Below are 20,107 nucleotides of genomic sequence, written 5' to 3' on the forward strand. Positions count from 1 at the left end.
ACCGATGCAGGATCTGAGGCCACTCCTTACCTTTCTGGTGGGCGATCCATCTAAGAAACCCCTCAGCCGCTCCATTTGACCTGGAAACAGGGTGCCTGACTGCACCCATGTGGCCAGGCGCCTCATTTCTGCATTGGAAGAGGCAATTGGGGGGCATTTCCGATAGACTGCCCACCGAAAATGTATGGAGTGCAGGAGCGCTGTGTGAACAGTCTGGTTTTGCCACTGTTTCTTAGAAACTCTGCACAAAACCAGGGCTGTTTTACCCCAAAGTAAAGGCTCTTTACCTTGGGATCGGACAAGATCCTCTGGATCTGTGTCTACAAAGGCAGGACAGGGCCCGAGCTTGCCACAGGTGTTTTGGCCTTCCCGGAGGAAACCAGGCCATTCAGCATGTGTGGACAACTCCTAAGAAGAGGTCTAAAGTGTTCTGTCAGCAAACTATGTGAATGTGAAACAGCAAATGAGACTTGCTATGACACAATGGGGCAAACAGCCTGAATTGTACATATATTCACAGTAGGCTCTTCACTGGTTGCCACCAGTTTTAGGGTCATGATAGCTGCTGCAAGGAACATGGAAGCTTAGTTTGCAGCACCAACAAGAATGGCAAATTCCACGTTATTAATTTTTTAAGGAAAAAAAAAGGATTTTGGTTTGTTTGTATAATGCTTCCTCTCTCTTGTTGCTTCCTCTGTGTCTATTTTTAGGCTGCCGGAACAGAACCTGACAAATCTGTTCTTTATAAAGAACCATGCAGTACATGTATGGTGCTATGTTGTAACCAGTACCGTATACATCGATTAACTCTGGAATATGTGAACAATTTTGGCAACCCCCTCTCAGAACAATGCAGAAAAGATAGCTCACACAATCAAGATATCAAATCAGCTCTTCTATGAGGAAAAGTAGAAGGATTTAGACCTTTTGAGTTCAGGGAGATTAACCAAAACTGTGCACCACAAAAGTATAATTGTACATTATGTGGAACAGACTTTCCCAGTCTGGTATCCTCTAGATGTGCTAGACTACAAATGCCATCACTCTCAGCACAGGAGTCATGCTTGCTGAGCAATGATGGACACTGTAGTCCAGCACATCACAAAAATACAAGGCTGGGTAAAATAGCGTAGACAAAGCAAATAAGGATCTTTTTCTCACATAAGAAATGAACTGATAGTAAATCCAGGATAGAAGGTTCAAGAGGAAGTATTGTCTTCATACAGTGCACAAGAATTGAAATTTGCTGAGACAATATGTAATGATAGCTACTGGCTTGCGTGGCCTTGAGAGCATTTGACAAATTCACAGATTGGTCTATGCACTAACCACAAATATTTGGTGGAACCTCCATATTCCATGGCAGTGTATCTCTGACCAATAGGGTAGGCTAGGAAACAATGGGGGGGTGTTGAAATCTCAATAGCCCACTTTCCAAAACTACATAGCTGACTCCTTTTGGAAATAGGATGCTGCAACAATAACTAGAAATTCTTCATCTGACCCAGCAAAGTTCTTCCTGTGGTCTTAGGAGACCAGTGGTCCCCAAACTGTGCTCTTTAAGGGATTTTGGACTTCAGCTCCCAGAATCCCAGACTATGGGCCAACATGACTGAGACTTCTGGGAGCTGAAGTCCAAAATCTCTTAAAGGGCACAGTTTGGGGACCGCTGCTATAGACTATACACATAATGTGTATGCACACGCACATCTATTCTGTCATCTTTTTGTCACAGTATTATGTGTTGAAAGAGACCCCACATTATTTTGAAACAGCATAATTGCTGTTACTTGCCACCCACTGTCAATGTCTCTTTTAAAAGAGGTCCCTGCAATCTCTCCTTACAGCAACATTTCACAAAGCAGAACAACTTGTTATATAATCAGCCTCTGCTGTGTGTGTTCATTAAAACTGCAGGCAGAGTCTGTTTTATTTTACAGATTTGGGAAGGGCGAATCTGCGAATCTGCATCCCCCTTTCCTTCTGTTGCTAGATGGGGAGAGAAAGACCCATCCTCTTTTAAGTCTTTCGCAAAAGAGGAACTCATTCTAATTTCCATAGCCTCAGACGAACTGTTACGTAACCCTTTCTGAAATGTGTGCATGTGGTACCACCTGACTTTATCTATTCCGTGACTTCAGCCATCGGCAAAGATTATTCCACAACCCTCCTCCAACCTGTTGCATTACCAGTGTCACAGGTCTCTGTACATGTGCAAGCAAGTTTGTCGGCCAAAGTCACATGGGCGTACACACACACAAGCACACATGCACACACAGGAAGAGCACCACCTCACAGCAATAACTGTCCTGTGGAGGAGATCTACCATGCAGCCGGCAGGACACACAACGTGATTCTGGAGAAGGGAGGCACTTCGAAAGGCACTTAAAATGACACAACAACCCTCTCGCCCGAAATGAAACCTCAGAACATATTTCAATGTAAATACATAACAGCATCAGAGTGTATACTTCAGTGGGTAAAACAATACGATCCATTCAGAGGTGTGTATAATTAAATTCAATGGCATTTATTAACACCTGAGGTTAAGTGAGTTGTGTGTTTAACTATATATATATGAATATGTATTTAAATATAGAGAGACATTATGTAGTAGTTTGAGCTTCTGACTACGACTTAACTACAGTTCCCAGAACTCCCTAGGATTGAGCCTTCTTCCATAGCCTTCAGCTGTGGTAGTTAAAGTGATATCAAACTGGGTTAATTTATACAGTGTGGATACAGCCTTTGTCATATATTTTTTTTGGATGTATGTCGACCCTATCCTGGGGTTTTTCTTGGTGATGTTTTTTCAGAGGGACATTGCCATTTGCCATCCTCTGAGGCTGAGAGAGTGTGACTTGACCAAGGCCACTAAGTGGGTTTTCATGCTTAAGCGGGGAATTGAACTCGGGTCTCCAGTTGTAGTCAGAATGGCTCTCTGTGTTTAAATACATATATACACATATGTGTATATATGTATTTTAATACACATACACATAAGGAAGGAGACCACGGTCCAAAATACACACTGCAGAAATAAATCCAGTTTGAGACCGCTTTAACTGCCCTGGTTCAATGCTAGGGACTCCTGGGAAGTGTAGTTTTGTGAGACATTTAGCCTCCTCTGTCAGAGAGAGAGAGAGAGAGAGAGAGAGCTAGCTCTCTGGTGCCAAAATAAACTACAATTCCCAGGATTCCCTAGCATGAAGCCAGGGCAGTTAAAGCAGTCTCAAGCTGGATTTATTTCTGCAGTGCGCATATATATATATATATATATATATGGATATGTATTTAAACATAGAGAGCTTCTGTGGAGTACTGGTTGATATCACTTTAAATACCACAGCTGAAGGCTACGGAACTCTGGGAAATGTAGTTTGTTGCTGCTTCTGCAGCAGCACAGCATTCCACCTCCGAACCTCGAGAGCGCGAGGATTCTAACCACGCCCCTTTTCCCAACGGAAAAAAGAGGCCCATTCTGCCCCCTCACTGCCCTCGCTGCGAGGCCACGCCTTCCCCGCTCTGAGAGAGCGTTGTGGGGAATGAGGGAGCCAATCACCGCTTTCCCATGAGGAGCGTGGGCGTGGCTTAAGTTGGCCGGCCGGCCGGCCTCCGCGTGTCGCCCTCTGGATGTAGGTCACCAAAACAAAGGCCGCACGTGTCCGTCCACGCGGTTTCGCCCCGGCCTATTATGCAACGCCGACGTCACGGCGGCGCACAGCCAATGAGGGCGCACGCCGCCCCCGAACGTAAACAAAAGGGGCGCACGTGGCCCTGCCGGCGAGTCCATGTGAGGAGAGCAGGCCCCTAGTTGGCCGTCTGCTGCTTCCCTCTCATTGACTCCAGTCCAATCCCTCTCAAGCCTGGAAGCCCCCTCCTCAGTCACAGCAACACACACAGATATATAGATATATATATACACACACACATCAGTCCCAAGCACGTCCTCCTTTTCCCGGACGCGTCCTCCATTTCCCCAGCCTTCTGCCCACAGGAGGAATTCTATGTCCTCCGTTCGAAGCATGAGCAAGAAGAATGAGTTTACATTTATATTAAGCGCTTTCAAGCTTCAGTCGCGTCCTCCATTTTCTCCTCAATGTCCTCCATTCTGAGCATGACCAAGAAGCATGAATTTTCATTGTTTCCAAGAGCTTTAGTCACGTCCTCCATTTCTCCTGAAAGTCTTCCATTCGGAGCATGACTGAGAAACCCAAACTTTACATTTATTAAGTGTTTTTAAAGCTTCAGTCACGTCCTCCATTTTTGCTCCAATGTCCTCCATCCTGAGCACCACCCCAGAAGGCCTGAATTTATATTTCTATGACTGTTTTCTATGACTTGTCTTCCTTCTGCCCAGGAGGAATTCTTTAACGTCCTCCATTTTGAGCATGCCCCAAGAAGCATGGGTTTATTACATCCTCAAAATGGAGGACCTTAAAAAAACCCTCTCTTCTGAACAAACCTTGCTAAGAAAAAACCCTGGATGGGGTCGCCATAAGTTTGAAAAGAAGGTACACAACAACACAGACAATAACCACAACCACAACAAAAGCCAAAAACCACCCCTAGGAATATATATCTGAGCCTCTTGGTCCTGCTCAAAATGGAAGACTTTTTAGAAACTCCCTTTTTGGGGATGGAGGACGCGTCCGGGAAAAGGAGGACATGCCTGATCACCCTGGGGTGAAAAAAAAGAGAGGGGTTTTAGGCTTAAAAACAAAGCCTTGGGTTTCAAGGGCTTTGAGCCTTAGCAGGGATCAGGCTTCCTTACCTGCATTGAGCTCCATGGCTTCTCCTCTGCCAGACCTTTGCAATGGCTCCCTTTGAGCCTCTCCTTCCTTCCTTTGCTGGAGGTCCCTGGAAGGAAGGAAGGAAGAGCCACTGACTGCGGCAGCTCCAGGGAGGCTCTTCCCAGCCGCCTGTCCTTCTGCTTGGAGCAGCCCCAGCCTAAAGGAGGAGGAGGAGAGAGACAGCTGACTTTGCCCGGGGAAGTTTCCTGCTGAGCTGGCTCGCCTCCTGCCAGATGCCAGGGCTCCTGCTGCTGCTGCTGCTGGGCATGGGCTCCCTTGCCTCCTCCTCCTCCTCCTCCTCCTCCTTCTTCCAGAGCTGCCTGGCCCATGTGCCTCCCTTTCTCCTCCTCCTCTCCTCCCTTTCCTTCCTTCCTTACCTGCCTCTGCCTCCTGCTCTCCCTCTCTCTCTGTGTGTCTGACACCTGCTTCACCCAGTGACACACTTTCCCTTTCTCTGTGGACACATACACACACTACACGCGAGATACATGGGTTCTCACGTGAAGCCCCGCCTGACACGTGTCTCAAGACCACCCACCCACCACCTCTATGGTCACTCGGGAGTGGCATCCCCTGAAACGTTGTTGTTGTTGTTGTTAACACTGTTATTATTATTATTATCTTCATCATCACCATCACTTTCATCATTACTATTATCATCCATCATTACTGTTATTATAATCATCATTATCATCATCAACATCGTTACAATTATTATCACCATCATTATTATTACTATTATTAATCACCATCATCACTATTATTATTGTTATTATCATCCTTATCATCATCATCACCATCATTACCATTTTTATTATTATTATTACTATCATTATCACCATTATTATTATCATCATTATCATCATCACTATTATTATTATCAACATCATCTTTACTACCATTAAATTCATCATTACTATTATTATTATCATCATCATTATCATCATCATCATTATTATCACCATTATTATTATCATCATTATCACCACCATCAACTTAATCATTACTATTATTATTATCATCATTATTATCACCATCATTACTATTTTTATTATTATCATCATCATCATTATATCATTATTATTATTATTAATATTATGTACTACCATCATCGTTACTATCATCATCATCATCATCATCATCATCATCATCATCATCACCATCTTGTTAACTGCCCCTGAGTCTATCTTGACCCATGGCGACTCCATGAATGAGGCTCCTCCAAGGCTCCCTGTCCTCCACTGTTCTGTTTAGTTCCTGCAAAGTCTTACCCATGACCTCCTTAATAAAGTCCATCCTCTAGCATATGGCTTGGCTCTCTTCCTACTGCTTTCCATCTTTCCCAGCATTATTGTCTTTCCTAATGAGTTGCACTTTTTCATGATGTGGCCAAAGTAAGACAGCTTTGATTTTGTCATCTAGGCTTCCAGGGGGAGTTCAAATTTGATCTTTTCTAGGACCCATGTATTTCTCATTATCATTATCATCATTATTATTTTGTTGTAGCTGCCTTAAAGTCAATCTTGACCCATGGTGTCCCTGTGGAGACATCTCCAAGACTCCCTGTCCTCCACTGCTCTGCTTAAGTCCTGTAAATTGATATCCGTTACCTCTTTTATAGAGTCCATCCATCTAGCATGCAGCTTTCCTCTCTTTCTGCTTCCCTCCACCTTTCCTAGCATTATTTTTTTTTTTCAAACGAGTCTTGCCTTCTCATAATGCCACCAAAGCATAACAGCCTCAATTTCGTCATCTTGGCTTCCAGGAAGATTTTTGGTTTGATCTGTTATGGGACCCATTGGTTTGTCTTTATAGCCACCCATGGTTTTCTCAGCACTCTTCTCCAGCACCACATCTCAGATGAGTTGATTTTCTTCTTACCCACTTGCTTCACTGTCAAGCTTTCGCATCGGTACATGATGATGGGGAATACAATGGCTTGGATGATTCTAAAATTAGTGCTCAGTTGTATATCTTTACGCTTTAGGCTCTTTTCTAGTTCTTTCATAGCTGTCCTTCCCATTCCTAGTTTTCTTCTGATCTCTTGACGATGGTGTGAGTGGGGTGAGGCTCAGCAGGAGGAAAAAGAAGAGGTCCCAGAGTTGACACCATGAGTTACTGCACTGTCTGACACCAACCCTAGTGATGCCACTGGATGTGAGCCACCTGGGCTCTCAAGTGCAGCCTCACATGGTCCACCACACAGGCTCCCCTGTGCGGTCTCTCCAGGTGGGATCCCCCGAAGCACAAATATAGTCACCCCTTCACATTCGCTGGGGTCAGTGGCATCACTAGGGGCGTGCAGGGGTAAGGACCAGGTGACACCCGAAAGGAGTATGTGTGACACCACTGCTCCCCAAAACATCCCATTAAAATGCTGTGTCCCGTTAAAATGCTGAACCAATGGTGTGATTGGGGTGAGGCTCAGTGGGAGGAGAAAGAAGATGTCCCAGAGCTTTGTTTTCTGTTTTAATACTGGTATTTTTAAGTTAAAGTTTTATTCTTTTCCAATTTTGTTTAAAAACATCACCTTTCACTAAGTTTTCACTTCAACCGCATGAAATTATGTGTATCTAAATGCATTGAGGCTGTGCATCAGGTAGCGTAATGTAAAGGTATAATTTTAATTTTGCTAGTTGTTTCATGTCACAACTATTACTGTGACAATCAGTTGATATGCAGGAATTACGGTTTATGAGTAACATTAGTACAAAAAACATTACTAAGGATTCCGTATGGTGTGGGATGGGAGGAGGTCAATGGGATGTGTGTGACATCATGAGTTACCACACTGGGTGATGCCAACCCTCATCAGGCCACTGGCTGGGGTTAAGGAGTGCAGGACCCATGCAAAAGGGGGGGGGGGGAGAATATTTAGCACCCTCGCTCCCAACCCTATTTGTGTGTGTGTGTGTGTGTGCTGTGTGCATTCCAGTCATTTCCAACTTATGGCAAACCTAAGGCAAACCTATCACAGAATTTTCTAAGCACGATTTGTTCAGAGGAAGTCCTAACTGCAAAGGAAAATGAGGCACTGCAAAATGGAGGACATTCAGGCAAACTGGAGGGCATGACCAAATAAAAGCTAAAAAAACACTAATCTAAACGTAAATTCATGCTCCTTAGGGCAGCTATGAAAGAACTAGATAAAATCCAAAAGTGCAAAGAAGAAAGCAGATAAGAGGAAAATCAACTCATTTGAGATGTGGCACTGGAGAAGAGTGCTGAGGATACTAGGGACAGCTAAAAAGACAAACAAATGAGTCCTTGAACAGATCAAGCCTGAACTTTCCCTGGAAGCCAAGATGAAGCTGTTATATTTTGGCCACATCATGAGGAAAAATTAATCATTAGAAAAGACAATCATGAGACTTCCGGTGGCAATGGCGGCGTGAGAAGCCTCCTCCAGGGAAGGCTCCGGAGGACGCTTACGGCCCGTGGAGACGGGGGTGGTCGGGGTAAGGTACCTTCCACCCAGAAGAAACTCCCTGGTAAGGGAGAGGCAGAGGGGCTCGGCTGAAGCCCCCACAGCACCGGAGTAGAGAGAATTCGCTCCTGGGAGAAGCTAGAACCAAGCGTTGAAACAGCGCGGGGGCTCGAGCGGCCACGTCCGCAGGCAGAGGTGTCTCAAGCCGCGGCTTGAAGACGGAGGCGCCGCCACCACTCTACACCATCCTGCACCTATCTGGAGAAATTCCTAAGGAAAAGAACCTATCTAAACTAAACTTTCCGCATTGGGATCTAATCCCCAAAGCTTGCGACCTGGGCGAAGAGCCAAGCCGAGTGTTGGGAGCCTTGGAACTCGCTTTGAAAGGGGAAAGCCTAAAAGTGAAGAGACGCCAGTCCGCTGTGTTGGAGGGAAGCCCTCCTTTCTCCTTTCTCTCTATCCTTCCTTCCCCCCCTTCCCCTTCCTCCCTTTCTTTCTCCCTCTTCCTGCTTTCCCCCCTTTCCCTCTCGGTCCCCTTTATTCCTTTGTGCTTTATTTTAGATGTTGGGCAAGCCTGCGGTGAAGTGCGGTTTGAACCTGGCGGTGGAGAGGGAGGAGAGAGAGAGAGAGAGCGGCGTGGAGAAGAGAGAAGAGGGAAGACCTGCTGAGCCGAAAGAACACCAAAGCAGAACCACCTCTCAGCGGCATTAATTTAAATTAATTTAAAGAGACTTAAAGACTTAAAGTGAAAAAGAAGCTGAATGTTTGTGGATGGTAGGGCTCCCCTCAGTGAGAAGACCATTGGAAAGGGAAGCGCCAGAGGGAGAAGGTGGACTTGAGATTGGATTAGTTTGTGGGAGGGGGGAGGAGAGGAGAAAGGAAGATGGCGCTTGCTGCTGCTACCACTGTTGAATGGTGTAGATTCGTCTGAATACAAACGTCCTTGAGGACCACCAAAGGGTGGGTGAGTATAGGCGTAACGCTCTCTAACTTAAATCTTTTACAATTGTTCTCTTTTCTTTTTTTTTGCCAACTAGCTGAATCTCAATCCTTATACATTTAATTCCAGCCTTTATAAATTGTATCTACCAAATGTAACATTCAATGTAAGACTGAAACTGTGTCTCAATTGTATTGGTGAATATTTCTTTTTCTTGTAACATCAGCAGATGTAACAATCTAGCAACTTATGTATTTTACATTGTTCTGCAAGATCTAGATGTAAAGAAATGTGATTTTAGGGCAGGGAGGTAGGTTTAAATCTCTTAGTAAAAAATCAAGGTATATTTGATTGGTGCTCTATGTATATGCTAGAATAGTTTTATTTGGAAAACAGATAGCTGGGGCTATTTTAACTCTCTGCCTACTGATTGCCTGCCTCCCCCAAGACATTTGAAACACTAAGTGAAATTAACAAGCCTCACCCTTCCTTGCTTACTTCTGTTTCCTGACTATTGGCTCTGTTAAATTCCCTTGCCTTTGGCCTACTCTCACCTCGCGGTGAAACCGTGTTAGTCAAAACCGTGATAGAGGACACAATTTAAGATTAAGTCATTCAACATCATTATAAGGGGTCTATTGATACCAGTCTATTTGTAAGACCTCTATATTGAATTTGGCCTAGTTTAAGAGAATTTACCTCTAAATAGTCCAGCCAAATTGGGAATCACTTGGGGACTTGCTCAAATGTGGGTTTAGATACAGCAACAAATAGTCTTAACTAATAACACCTTAATCTGGTTTCCCTTAAGGTTTAAAGCTACCAGGCAATACAAACTAATTGAGCTGAAGAAGACTTCTCTGAACTTCCCCGACAAAATTACAACAATACTGAGTGATCGCAAACGCTTCAGTTTTAATAATCATTAATTTTAGTTGAGAGCTCAGTTTTGTGCCAGACAAATTCCTAAATTTCATTCTTTATTTTAATTGTTAGAATGGCAATGGGTACCCGTAAGCATACGGCCCAAAATCAAGGGTCGCTGGCCAATCTTCGTAGACCCTCACTTGAGAATTCAAACAAATCCATAGACCCTTTTGAAAATATGATGGAAGAAATGAAGAGACTTAATGCTGTAACAAACGCGGAAATCCAAAGATCAAGTGAGGATCTAAAAAGAGAATTTAAGACCAAAATGGGTGAAATGAGAGCCTGTTTGGATAAAATAAATGCCGATATGAATACGATGAATGGGAGAATCAAGAACTTAGAAACACATTCTGGTAAGATGGAGAAAAAGATGGCGGAAGTCAAGAGTGATCTATTGGAAGACCAGGAGCAAATTCTACGATTACAACTTAAACATAGAGAAAATTGTCTTAAACTGCGTGGCCTATTGGAAAAACCTAACGAAAATCTCTATGCTGAATTAGCCCCAATCTTAGCGAAGTTCGTGGAAGAACCCGAAGCTCAATTTCCCTGGGAGCTAGACCGCGTCTACAGATTAAACTCTTATATAGCCAAACAAAAAAAATTGCCCAGGGATGTGGTCGTTTATTTTGTACGTAAACAAACCAGGGACCTAGTCCTTCAGCAAAGCTATAAAGCTAAACTACTAATTGACGGAAGAGAAGTGATGATCCTGAAGGACATCCCAGGGAAAATCCTGCGTAGAAGGAAAGATTACAGCTTCTTGACGGACAACCTAAAAAAGTATGATATACCTTTCAGATGGGAAGAGATTGAAGGAGTACAGGTGACCTGGAAGCAGAAGAAAATGAGAATCAACACAATCGAGAAAGCAAAAGTTCTATTGAAAGAAATACAACAAGAATTGGAAAGAGAAAGGGAAGAGGACGAAGGAGGCGGAAAACAGCAGGAACTGATAAAGAAATTAAATGCCTAGCACTGAACAACTAAATTCCTACCTCCCTACCTGACTGTTTGATTGGTCAAAGACCAAATTAAGTAATTTTGTATCCTTTGATAGATTTTAAATACTAAGTAAATGCTTACTGCCGAATTGTGATCTTTATTCAACTAATGCCTAGCCTTTATTTGTAATATTGATCTTTCTGACATAAATCCTCTCTTAATAAAAATTGGAGTTTATTTATAGATTATAAATTGACGAGTTTGGTTATTGTGGTAAATCTTCTAAACTTATTTTAATAAGAATGAAAATCTTGTCGTGGAACGTTAAAGGCCTTAATTCCCCCCAAAAGAGAAAGAGGGTATTTCATTTCCTAGAGGGAGACCAATCTGACATCGTATGTCTGCAGGAATCCCGTATAAGAACCAAAGATATAAGATTGATCAAGAATCCAAAATTAGGTAAAGAGTACAGTACATCATTTAATAAAAGCAAGAGAGGAGTTATTATTTACGTTAAGAGCCACATTGAGTCAAAAGCAATATTTAGCGATAAGGAGGGTTTCTATCTGGGGATTGAAATACACTGGAACGGAAGGAAATGTCTGTTAGTGGGCATATATGGCCCTCAGGACAATAAAAACAAATTTTATAAGAAGGTGCACAAGTTATTACAAGAATATGATTATGAAAACCTGATCATCCTAGGTGATTTTAATGGGGTAATTCAGCCTAAAATCGACAGAGCTTCAGACAAACACATTAAAGACACACAGGGTAAATTACCAAATAGTTTTTTTAATCTGATGGAGAGTCACGGTATGATAGAAGTTTGGAGGCACTTATACCCCAAAGAAAAATCCTATACTTTTTTTTCTGAAAGACACCAGTCGCTGTCTAGACTTGACATGTTTTTTGTATCGCAAAACTTAATCAGCGAAGTGACCAACATGGCAGTTTTGAATAGGGTGTTTTCGGACCATAATCCTATTACTCTAAATTGGAGGAGAACAATCAAATTGAAAAACTGGTATCTAAACGAAGAGCTATTGAACGACAAAGTAATAGCCGAAGACTTTAAGACAATGTTTCGCCACTTCCTAGATGAGAACAAGAACAAAGGAATACGACTACCAATGGTGTGGGATGCAGGGAAGGCTGTCATCAGGGGCTTTTTTACACAGTGGAACATAAGAGTCCAGAAGCAGAAAAAACAAAAGTTAACGAAACTTAACAATTTACTTAAAGAGAAAGAAAATGAACTTAGGAGATTCCCAAACGATAAGAAAACCCAAAGAGAAATCAAATTTATCCAGAAACAATTAGAAATTGAGGCAACTGAAGAACTAGAGAAAAAACTTAAACTGGCTAAACAAAAACACTTCGAACACGCTAACAAAACAGGTAAATGGTTAGCTTACAAATTAAAAAAAGAGAAGGGTAAAAAAATTATAAACAGAATTAACTCTGAAAGGGGAATTGTAACCCAACAAGAGAAAATTAGAGAAACCTTTGTTAAATTCTATCAAAATTTATATAAGGATGCCCCGGAAACCCCTGAAACTCAAGAAGAAGTCAAGAATTATATTACTTCCTTACCGATTGAAATTTTATCTGAGGACCAAAGAACGTATCTAAATCAACCAATTACGATTCAAGAAGTGTGGGACGCAATTGACTCAACTAAAGTGGGTAAAGCTCCAGGGAATGACGGCCTAACGGCCAAATTCTATAAAACATTTAAATTTGAACTAGGCAGAACCTTACAAGAAATCATGAATAACGCCATAGAAGACAACATTCCAACTTCTTGGAGAGAAGCTGAGATCATAATGATACCCAAAGAGGAGAAAGATATTTTGGAACCTAAGAACTACCGTCCCATCTCACTCTTGAACAATGATTATAAGATATTTGCCACTATATTAGCAAATCGTCTGAAATATTGTCTCAAAGACTTAATCGATAAAGACCAGAGAGGATTCCTTCCAAATAGATATATGAGAGACAACTCAAGATTACTCCTAAATATCTTGGAATACTACGAGAAGCATAACGAGAAGCAATTGGGAATAATGTTTGTCGATTTGGAAAAAGCATTTGATTCAGTCAAATGGGGCACCCTATTAAAAATACTGGAGAAAATTCAAGTCGGACCAAATTTTACTAATTGGATAACAAAAATTTATGAAAATCAAAAAGCTCAAATTAAAATAAATGGAGAAAAATCAAACTTTATAGATATTAGTAAAGGCACCAGACAGGGTTGCCCACTTTCCCCCCTTCTATTTTTATTAGTAATGGACCTATTACTCAAGGAAATCAAGAGCAATGTTCATGTAAAAGGAACAAAAATTAAGGACCAAACCTATAAAATTAGAGCGTTTGCAGACGACTTGATTTTTTTTCTTGAGGACCCAATTGAGAGTGTAGGATCGATTATGGAGATTTTAGGGAAATTTGGAAGAATGACAGGGTGTAAGATTAACAAATCCAAATCAATCATACTAACGAAGAACATGAATCCCAAAGCACAAAAACAATTAGTGGACAAATCTGGTATTAATATAGAGAAAAAGGTCAAATATCTGGGCCTAATGATCTCAAACAAAACTAACTCCCTATTTGAAATTAATTATAAGAAAGTTTGGGCGAAAATTAAACAGGACCTGATCAAATGGAATAAATTAAATCTTACTATAACTGGTAGAATTGCTTGTATTAAAATGATGGTACTACCCAAAATTTTATTTTTATTTCAAATGCTTCCCATTATTTCAACAGAGAAACCCTTTAAAGAATGGAATAAGGACCTGACGCATTTTATTTGGAAGGGCAGGAAACCAAGAATAAAATTCAAATTATTACAGGATGCTAAAAATAAAGGAGGACTGAGTCTACCAAATTTTAAATTGTACTTTGAGGCATGTGGTCTGATGTGGCTTAGAGATTGGTTGAAACTGGAAGACACAAACTTGCTAGAAATTGAGGGCGATGGCAACAACTTTGGTTGGCACGCCTACCTAATCTATGGTAAAGATAAATCGAACAGAGCATTCAAGAAGCACTGTATCAGGAATGCCCTCATAAAAATTTGGAATAAATATAAACACAGAATCTCACAGAATATTGAGGGATGGGTCTCCCCCCAAGAAGCTTTCCATAGGAAAGAAATGACAGCAAATTCAAAATGGTACAAATACAGCAACCTATTGGAAACGAAAAGGGGGGAAACAATCCTAAAATCCAGAGAGCAACTTAATGAAGAAGGCTGGAAAATCAACTGGTTTGAATACAACCAAATTTTACTAAGATATAAGGAGGATCTTAAATCATATAAAGTAGAACCATCGCAAGGGAATTCGGATTTAGGGAAAATATTACTGTACTGGGGAATGACTCGAAAATGATTGGAAAAATTTATAAAATTCTGTTGACATACGAAATGGAACAAGAGATCGTGAAAGAAGACATGATCAGATGGGCAAGAGAGACAGGCCACCCTATAAAATTGGAACAATGGGAAAAATCATGGAAAAATAATTTTGAGCTAACAGTTTCCCAGAATATGAGAGAAAATTACTACAAAATGTTTTTCCATTGGTACATAACCCCAGCCAAGATGGCGAAAATCTATAAATTAGACAACAATTTATGTTGGAAGTGTAAAAAAGAGGTAGGTACCTTTTACCACTGTTGGTGGGTATGTAAAGAGGCAAAGAAATATTGGCAGGCAATTAGTAGGCAGATTGACCAAATTCTGGATAAGAAAGTACAGATGAAACCTGAGATCTTCCTATTGAGCATGTTTGATGATAATATTAAAGGAAAGGAAAAGAAGATCTTATACTATATGATTTCTATGGCACGGGTATGTTTCGCACAAAAATGGAAAAACAATAATAGTCCAAATGTGGAGGACTGGATATTTAAACTTTATGAGGCCATTATGATGGATAAACTAACCAAAGCCCTAAGATATGAAGAGGGCGTACAGGCAGAGGATGAATGGAGTAAGGTAATTAATTTTATAGAGATGAAGTGGGGCAAGATAGCGGTAATATCATTCAAGTAGACTAGTAACTCAAACTTGGCTGTTTTGGGAAATATATGGAAAGAAAGGAACACTGTATTGTTAAAGGGAAATAAGATCCACTTTAAAATTAAAAATAAACAGTTGAACACGGAAAGTCACAAAGGTTGAAGAATTTAGGAGATAGGAGGAAGTCAGAGAATGTATGAATGTTTGGAGAGTAAGATAATGGAATGTGAGTAGGAAGAATAGAAGAGAAGGGAAAGTAGTTAGGAATCAATAGAAAGTACAAGTAAGTGAAGAAGGTGAGTGTAAGTAGCGAGATAGAAGATAGAGAAGGGGTATGATATGCAGATATCTAGTAGTAGGGAAGTTATTTAAGAAGGATTGTGAAAGGTACCATTTTAGAAGGGTACAGGAAGGGAAAGTAAGGGAAATAAGAAGAAACACGAATCATAGACGTATGAATCTATATGTATGTAAAGTAAGCATGTTAGTCTGTAAATAGATGTATGTATATGCATGTGGATTGGATGGTTTGTATTGTATTTTTAATAATAAAATTTATTTAAAAAAAAAAAAAGAAAAGAAAAGACAATCATGATGGGGAAAGTAGAGGGGAGTAGAGAGAGAGGAAGTCCACATGCCAGATGGATGGAGTCCATTAGGAGGCCTGAGTCGACAGGACCTGAGCAGAGAGGCCGAGGATAGGTGGGCTTAGAGATGTCTCATTCACAGGATCACCGTGAGTTGAAGTTGACTCAAAGACAGAAAACAACAACCAAAATCATGCTCAACATAGACAACAAGTACGAAAAGCACGACAATCTGAGTTTAATCATGCTGGCTTTCAAGAAGATTTCAGACTTGATCTATTCTAGGACCCATTTGTTTGTCTTTTTGGCCAGCCACAGTATCTTCAGCACTCTAGTCCAACACCACAAATCAAATGAGTTCAGTGGTGTCTGTAGGGGTTGTGTGTGATGTGGGCCTCACTGGGTGAGACCCCAGACTGGGAGGGGGGGGTGTCACCCTGTGAGGTAGTACACCCGGCTGGAGCGGGCGGCTGTGTTCAGAAGACTGGGGTGCAGAGGCGGCTACCTTCTTGGTCCCACACTGCCATTTGCCACATGGGACTCGGAAGGCTGGGGTGGGGAGGAGGCTGCCTTCTGGGTTCACTATGGCCATGGCCAGGAATCAGAAAATGGGAGGCTGCTGCGAGGGCCAAGCACACTCCCCACCTCACTGCCACAGCATTATTCTACACACCGTGCCCTTTTCAACCTGCCCCCACCTCCCTATACCAGGTGCCACTGAGTTAATTTTCTATCAGCTTTCTTCACTATCTAGCTCTCACTATCTGTAGCTAGTAACGAGAAATACGATGACTTGGACAATCCTAACTTTGGTATTCAGCTTGATAGCTTTGCATTTTAAGATCTTGTCTGTTTCTTTCATAGCCACTTTTCCCAATCCTGCTCAATTTCCAGGGATCTCCCTTCTCTCACACTCCTTATAATAGCCTTCTTATCTTTTTTCAGCAGGAGGCTCTACTGTCTGAATAGTATTTTTGGGGCTGGAGATGCTGCCATGGAGTCAAGGAAGTCCACTTCTACTAGCCTAGCTGCATGTGGGTGAATTTGGATCCAATCAAGAGTATTACATTTTTTCTGGAATGCAAAGTTTCAGAATCATGCATGAGTTTTGACGTTTAGTTACCATTTTCTCTTCTGGTGTGATTCCTCCCTATTGCCTGTTCCCAGTATGATGCCTCCAAGCAGTGGTGGATCCTCTCTCACATTACCTCAAACAAGGTTCAGCATGGAAATTTAGGAGCTCTTTACTGTGATTGTGAAATATCCTGTGTTGTACCGCTGATCATTTTTAAAGCATTAACAGATGCAGTGATTATACAGATGTTAAAGATTGTGTCATCTCTCTGTCATAGTATCACTGCAGTTAACAGCACTGACAGGAAATGCTTGCTCTAGAAATATAACGCAAATTGCTGTCCTCAGCTCAGAACACCATTGGATCCCTCACTGTAAGGATACTTGGCAGTTTGTATTGGAAGGAAAATTCCCATTGGCACAAGTGCAGTCAAACAATAAGCAATAGACCCTGACCTAGACTGGGAACACAGTGTAAGGTCATAGAATCATAGGCCCGTTACAAACGGGTGTAAAGTACGTCCTGGGGATGTACTAAGGTTAGGCAAAGTGCGTGCCTTACGCACGCACCTAACCCTAATACATCCCCAGGATGTACAAAATGGCGCCCGTTCCACACGGGGGCCACCATTACGACGTCACAAATGCGCCGCCTCCAAACGGGGCAGCGCGGATGTGACGTCTTTGCACCGCACGAGGGCGCATAGAGCACCCTTTCCGCGGTGCACAAAGGAGCTTCAAAACGGAGCTCCCTCCGCAGTTTGCATCGCTGGCGCAGCCTTTAGACGGCTGCGCCAGCGACGCAAAGGAGAAAGGGGCCGAGTGGCCCCTTTCTCCTCCTCCCCGCTGCCGTCGGGTGTCTTTGGGGCATGAAGCCCCAAGGACACCCCTTTCCAGGCTGCGGGGAAGCAGCCTGGAAAGCGGCGGATCGGGGCCTCGGAGGCTGCCGTTCTGGCAGCTGAGGCCACGATCTGGCAGGGAAAGGAGCGCCTACAGGCCGCCCCAAACGGGCGGTCTGTAACGCGCCATAGAATCGTAGAGTTGGAAGATACCACAAGGGCCATCCAGTCCAACCCCTGCCATGCAGGAAGTCTCAATCAAAGCATCCCTGACAGATGGCCATCCAGCCTCTGCTTAAAGACCTCCAAAGAAGAAGACTCCTCCACATTCTGAGGGAGTGTGTTCCACTGTAGAACAACCCCATGAAGTTCCTAGTAATGTTGAACTAGTCAATCTCTTTTCCTGCAGCTTGCATCCATTGTTCTGGGTCCTTTTCTCTGGAGCAGCAGAAAACAAGCTTGCTCCATCCTCAATATGACACCCCTTCAAATACTTAAACAGGGCTATCATATCACCTCTTAACCTTCTTTTCTCTTCTTTCCTATTAGGTGATAGTGTTCAATCCTCCTGCAGCACTGGGAAACCTTTGGACCACGAGATGTTTGAACTCCGGCTTCTACTGTTTCTTACCACTGCTGTGCTGGCCATGGAGTCTGGGAACTGTTGTTTAAAATATCTCAAGGGCCATGACTTCCCCAGCCCTCTTAAGTAGTTGTGATCTTCACTAACAAGTGTTTGAATGGCACAATCTCTCTTTGGGCACCATTATCTTCATCAGGATCAGCACCACCACCCTGTTATTGTATGAACATAAATCCATTAAACCAAAGAAATAAAAAAATAATCACTAAAACTCACTAGAAGGATAATCATTAAAACATACATATCTTTAAAATAACATACGCATCTCCAAATACAATATAATACAAAAGATAAGGAGCCAGTGTGATGTAATGGTTAGAACATTGGACTAGGACTCTGGGAGATCAGGATTTGAATTCTCACTCAGCCATAGAAACCTATTGGGTGACTTTGGGCAAGTCACATTGTCTCTCAGCTTCAGAGGGAGGCAAAGGCAAACCTCTGAATATATCTTGCCAAGTTTGATAGATTTGTTTGTGTTTATTGAATTTATATCCCACCTCAAACTGAGTAATTCCTATGGGACTCTGGGATTTGCAGCGTAGGGAGGGGCGTTTTGTATTCTCAGCTAAAACACTCCAGTGCTTCATCAAACTATACACCCCAAGATTCCACAGAATGAAGCCATGGAAGTTAAAGTGGAATCATAGTACTATAACTGTATAGTGTGAAAGTGTCCTTAACCTATGCATTGAGGCAGACAGGCCTGGCTTTTCCACCCATATGCCAGGACTACCACAATCTTTCTGCCCACTGGATACACTTGTTCCTTTCTTTCCTGGAAATTTGCTGCAAACCAGCTGGTAGTGGTTTGCAGACCAGGACCAGTCCGCAGACTACCATGTTGAGTAACACTGATCCAGACTTCAGCTGAAATGTTTATATTAAAATCCATATTTTAAAATTAATTTTCATTAAAGATATGACAACTAAATACAATAGAGTGTATTTCAATCACATATACAGCATATTAAATAAGTCATATCCAGGGGTTTATATTATTGTGTGTGTATTTGCCTTCGTCGCACGTTTACTTACGGCAACTCTATGGATTTCATAGGATTTTCTTATGCATGAAATAGAGGTGGTTTTGCCAGTTCCTTCCTCAGTCTACAACATAGTCTATAGCACCTGGTATTCATTGGCAGTACCCCATCCAAATACTGGCCAGGAGTGACCCTGCTTAACTTCTAAGATCAGACAAGATCTGGTGCCTTTAGGATATTAATATTTTGTCCAATAAAGTTTTAACTCAGAATTCCATTCATAAGGAGAAGATGTAAACCAAGTCTTTCTATGTTGGCATAATATGCCATCATGGTGCAGTGGTTTGAGCCCCGCATGTGCTTTCAGGGGTCTGAAATCACAACCTGGAGAACAAATCCAATTTTAAAATATACTTAAAGCCCAGAATGAACTGTGGATGGTAATACACAGCACTGCTTTGAGATTTGGAAAACAGCAATATAGTTGAGTAAGAATACTATATTTGTTTTTCTTATGCATACTTCAGAAAGTCTCATGCATATGTATGTACAAGAGACCTCAAAGAGCTGAATGTTTTGCTGCCATCCCTTAAGTGCTTGTTTATTGGTGGAAAATTATTCCAAGAGGTTTATTTAATATTTAATTCAGCCTGATTTCTAAAAATGGACCAGTCGGCATAGAAATGTCTCGATAAACTCAGCTAAGCACGAATGCTTATTTTATGCAAATTGACTAATAAAAGGATGACGCATTTTTTAAAAATCCAGTCAATGATCCATTTGGAACATGTAGTTCTCCTGCATTAAACCTAGGTCCAAAACACACTACAGAAATATTCCAGTTTGAGACCACTTTAACTGCCTTGGCTCAGTGCTAGGGAATTCTGGAAAGTGTAGTTTTGTG

At 42.0% G+C, this 20,107-nt stretch overlaps 1 protein-coding gene and 1 long non-coding RNA gene across 2 annotated transcripts in view; one reads left to right on the forward strand and one right to left on the reverse strand.

Annotated features, from left to right (window-relative positions):
• The window catches only part of NR1D2 (nuclear receptor subfamily 1 group D member 2), a 34,816-nt gene extending 29,574 nt beyond the window's left edge, over positions 1-5,242 (reverse strand). The window contains exons 1-2 of the mRNA XM_089532935.1: positions 5,171-5,242; positions 4,775-4,950 (exon numbers count right to left, since the gene is read on the reverse strand). Of these exons, the coding sequence (XP_089389061.1) occupies positions 4,775-4,790 (16 nt within the window). The 5' untranslated portion in view covers positions 4,791-4,950; positions 5,171-5,242. The remainder of the gene's footprint in view (positions 1-4,774; positions 4,951-5,170) is intronic.
• LOC149309731 (uncharacterized) lies at positions 2,259-18,171 on the forward strand. Its single transcript, XR_016281930.1, has 3 exons — positions 2,259-2,504; positions 16,610-16,695; positions 18,124-18,171. It is a non-coding gene; the product is annotated as an uncharacterized LOC149309731 (long non-coding RNA).
• Positions 18,172-20,107: the final 1,936 nt, after the last annotated feature.

The sequence above is a fragment of the Sceloporus occidentalis genome, unplaced genomic scaffold (genome assembly GCF_023333645.1).
Source record: "Sceloporus occidentalis isolate IW3139 unplaced genomic scaffold, rSceOcc1.0.p SCAF_7, whole genome shotgun sequence".
In the NCBI taxonomy this organism is placed as follows: Eukaryota; Metazoa; Chordata; class Lepidosauria; order Squamata; family Phrynosomatidae; genus Sceloporus; species Sceloporus occidentalis.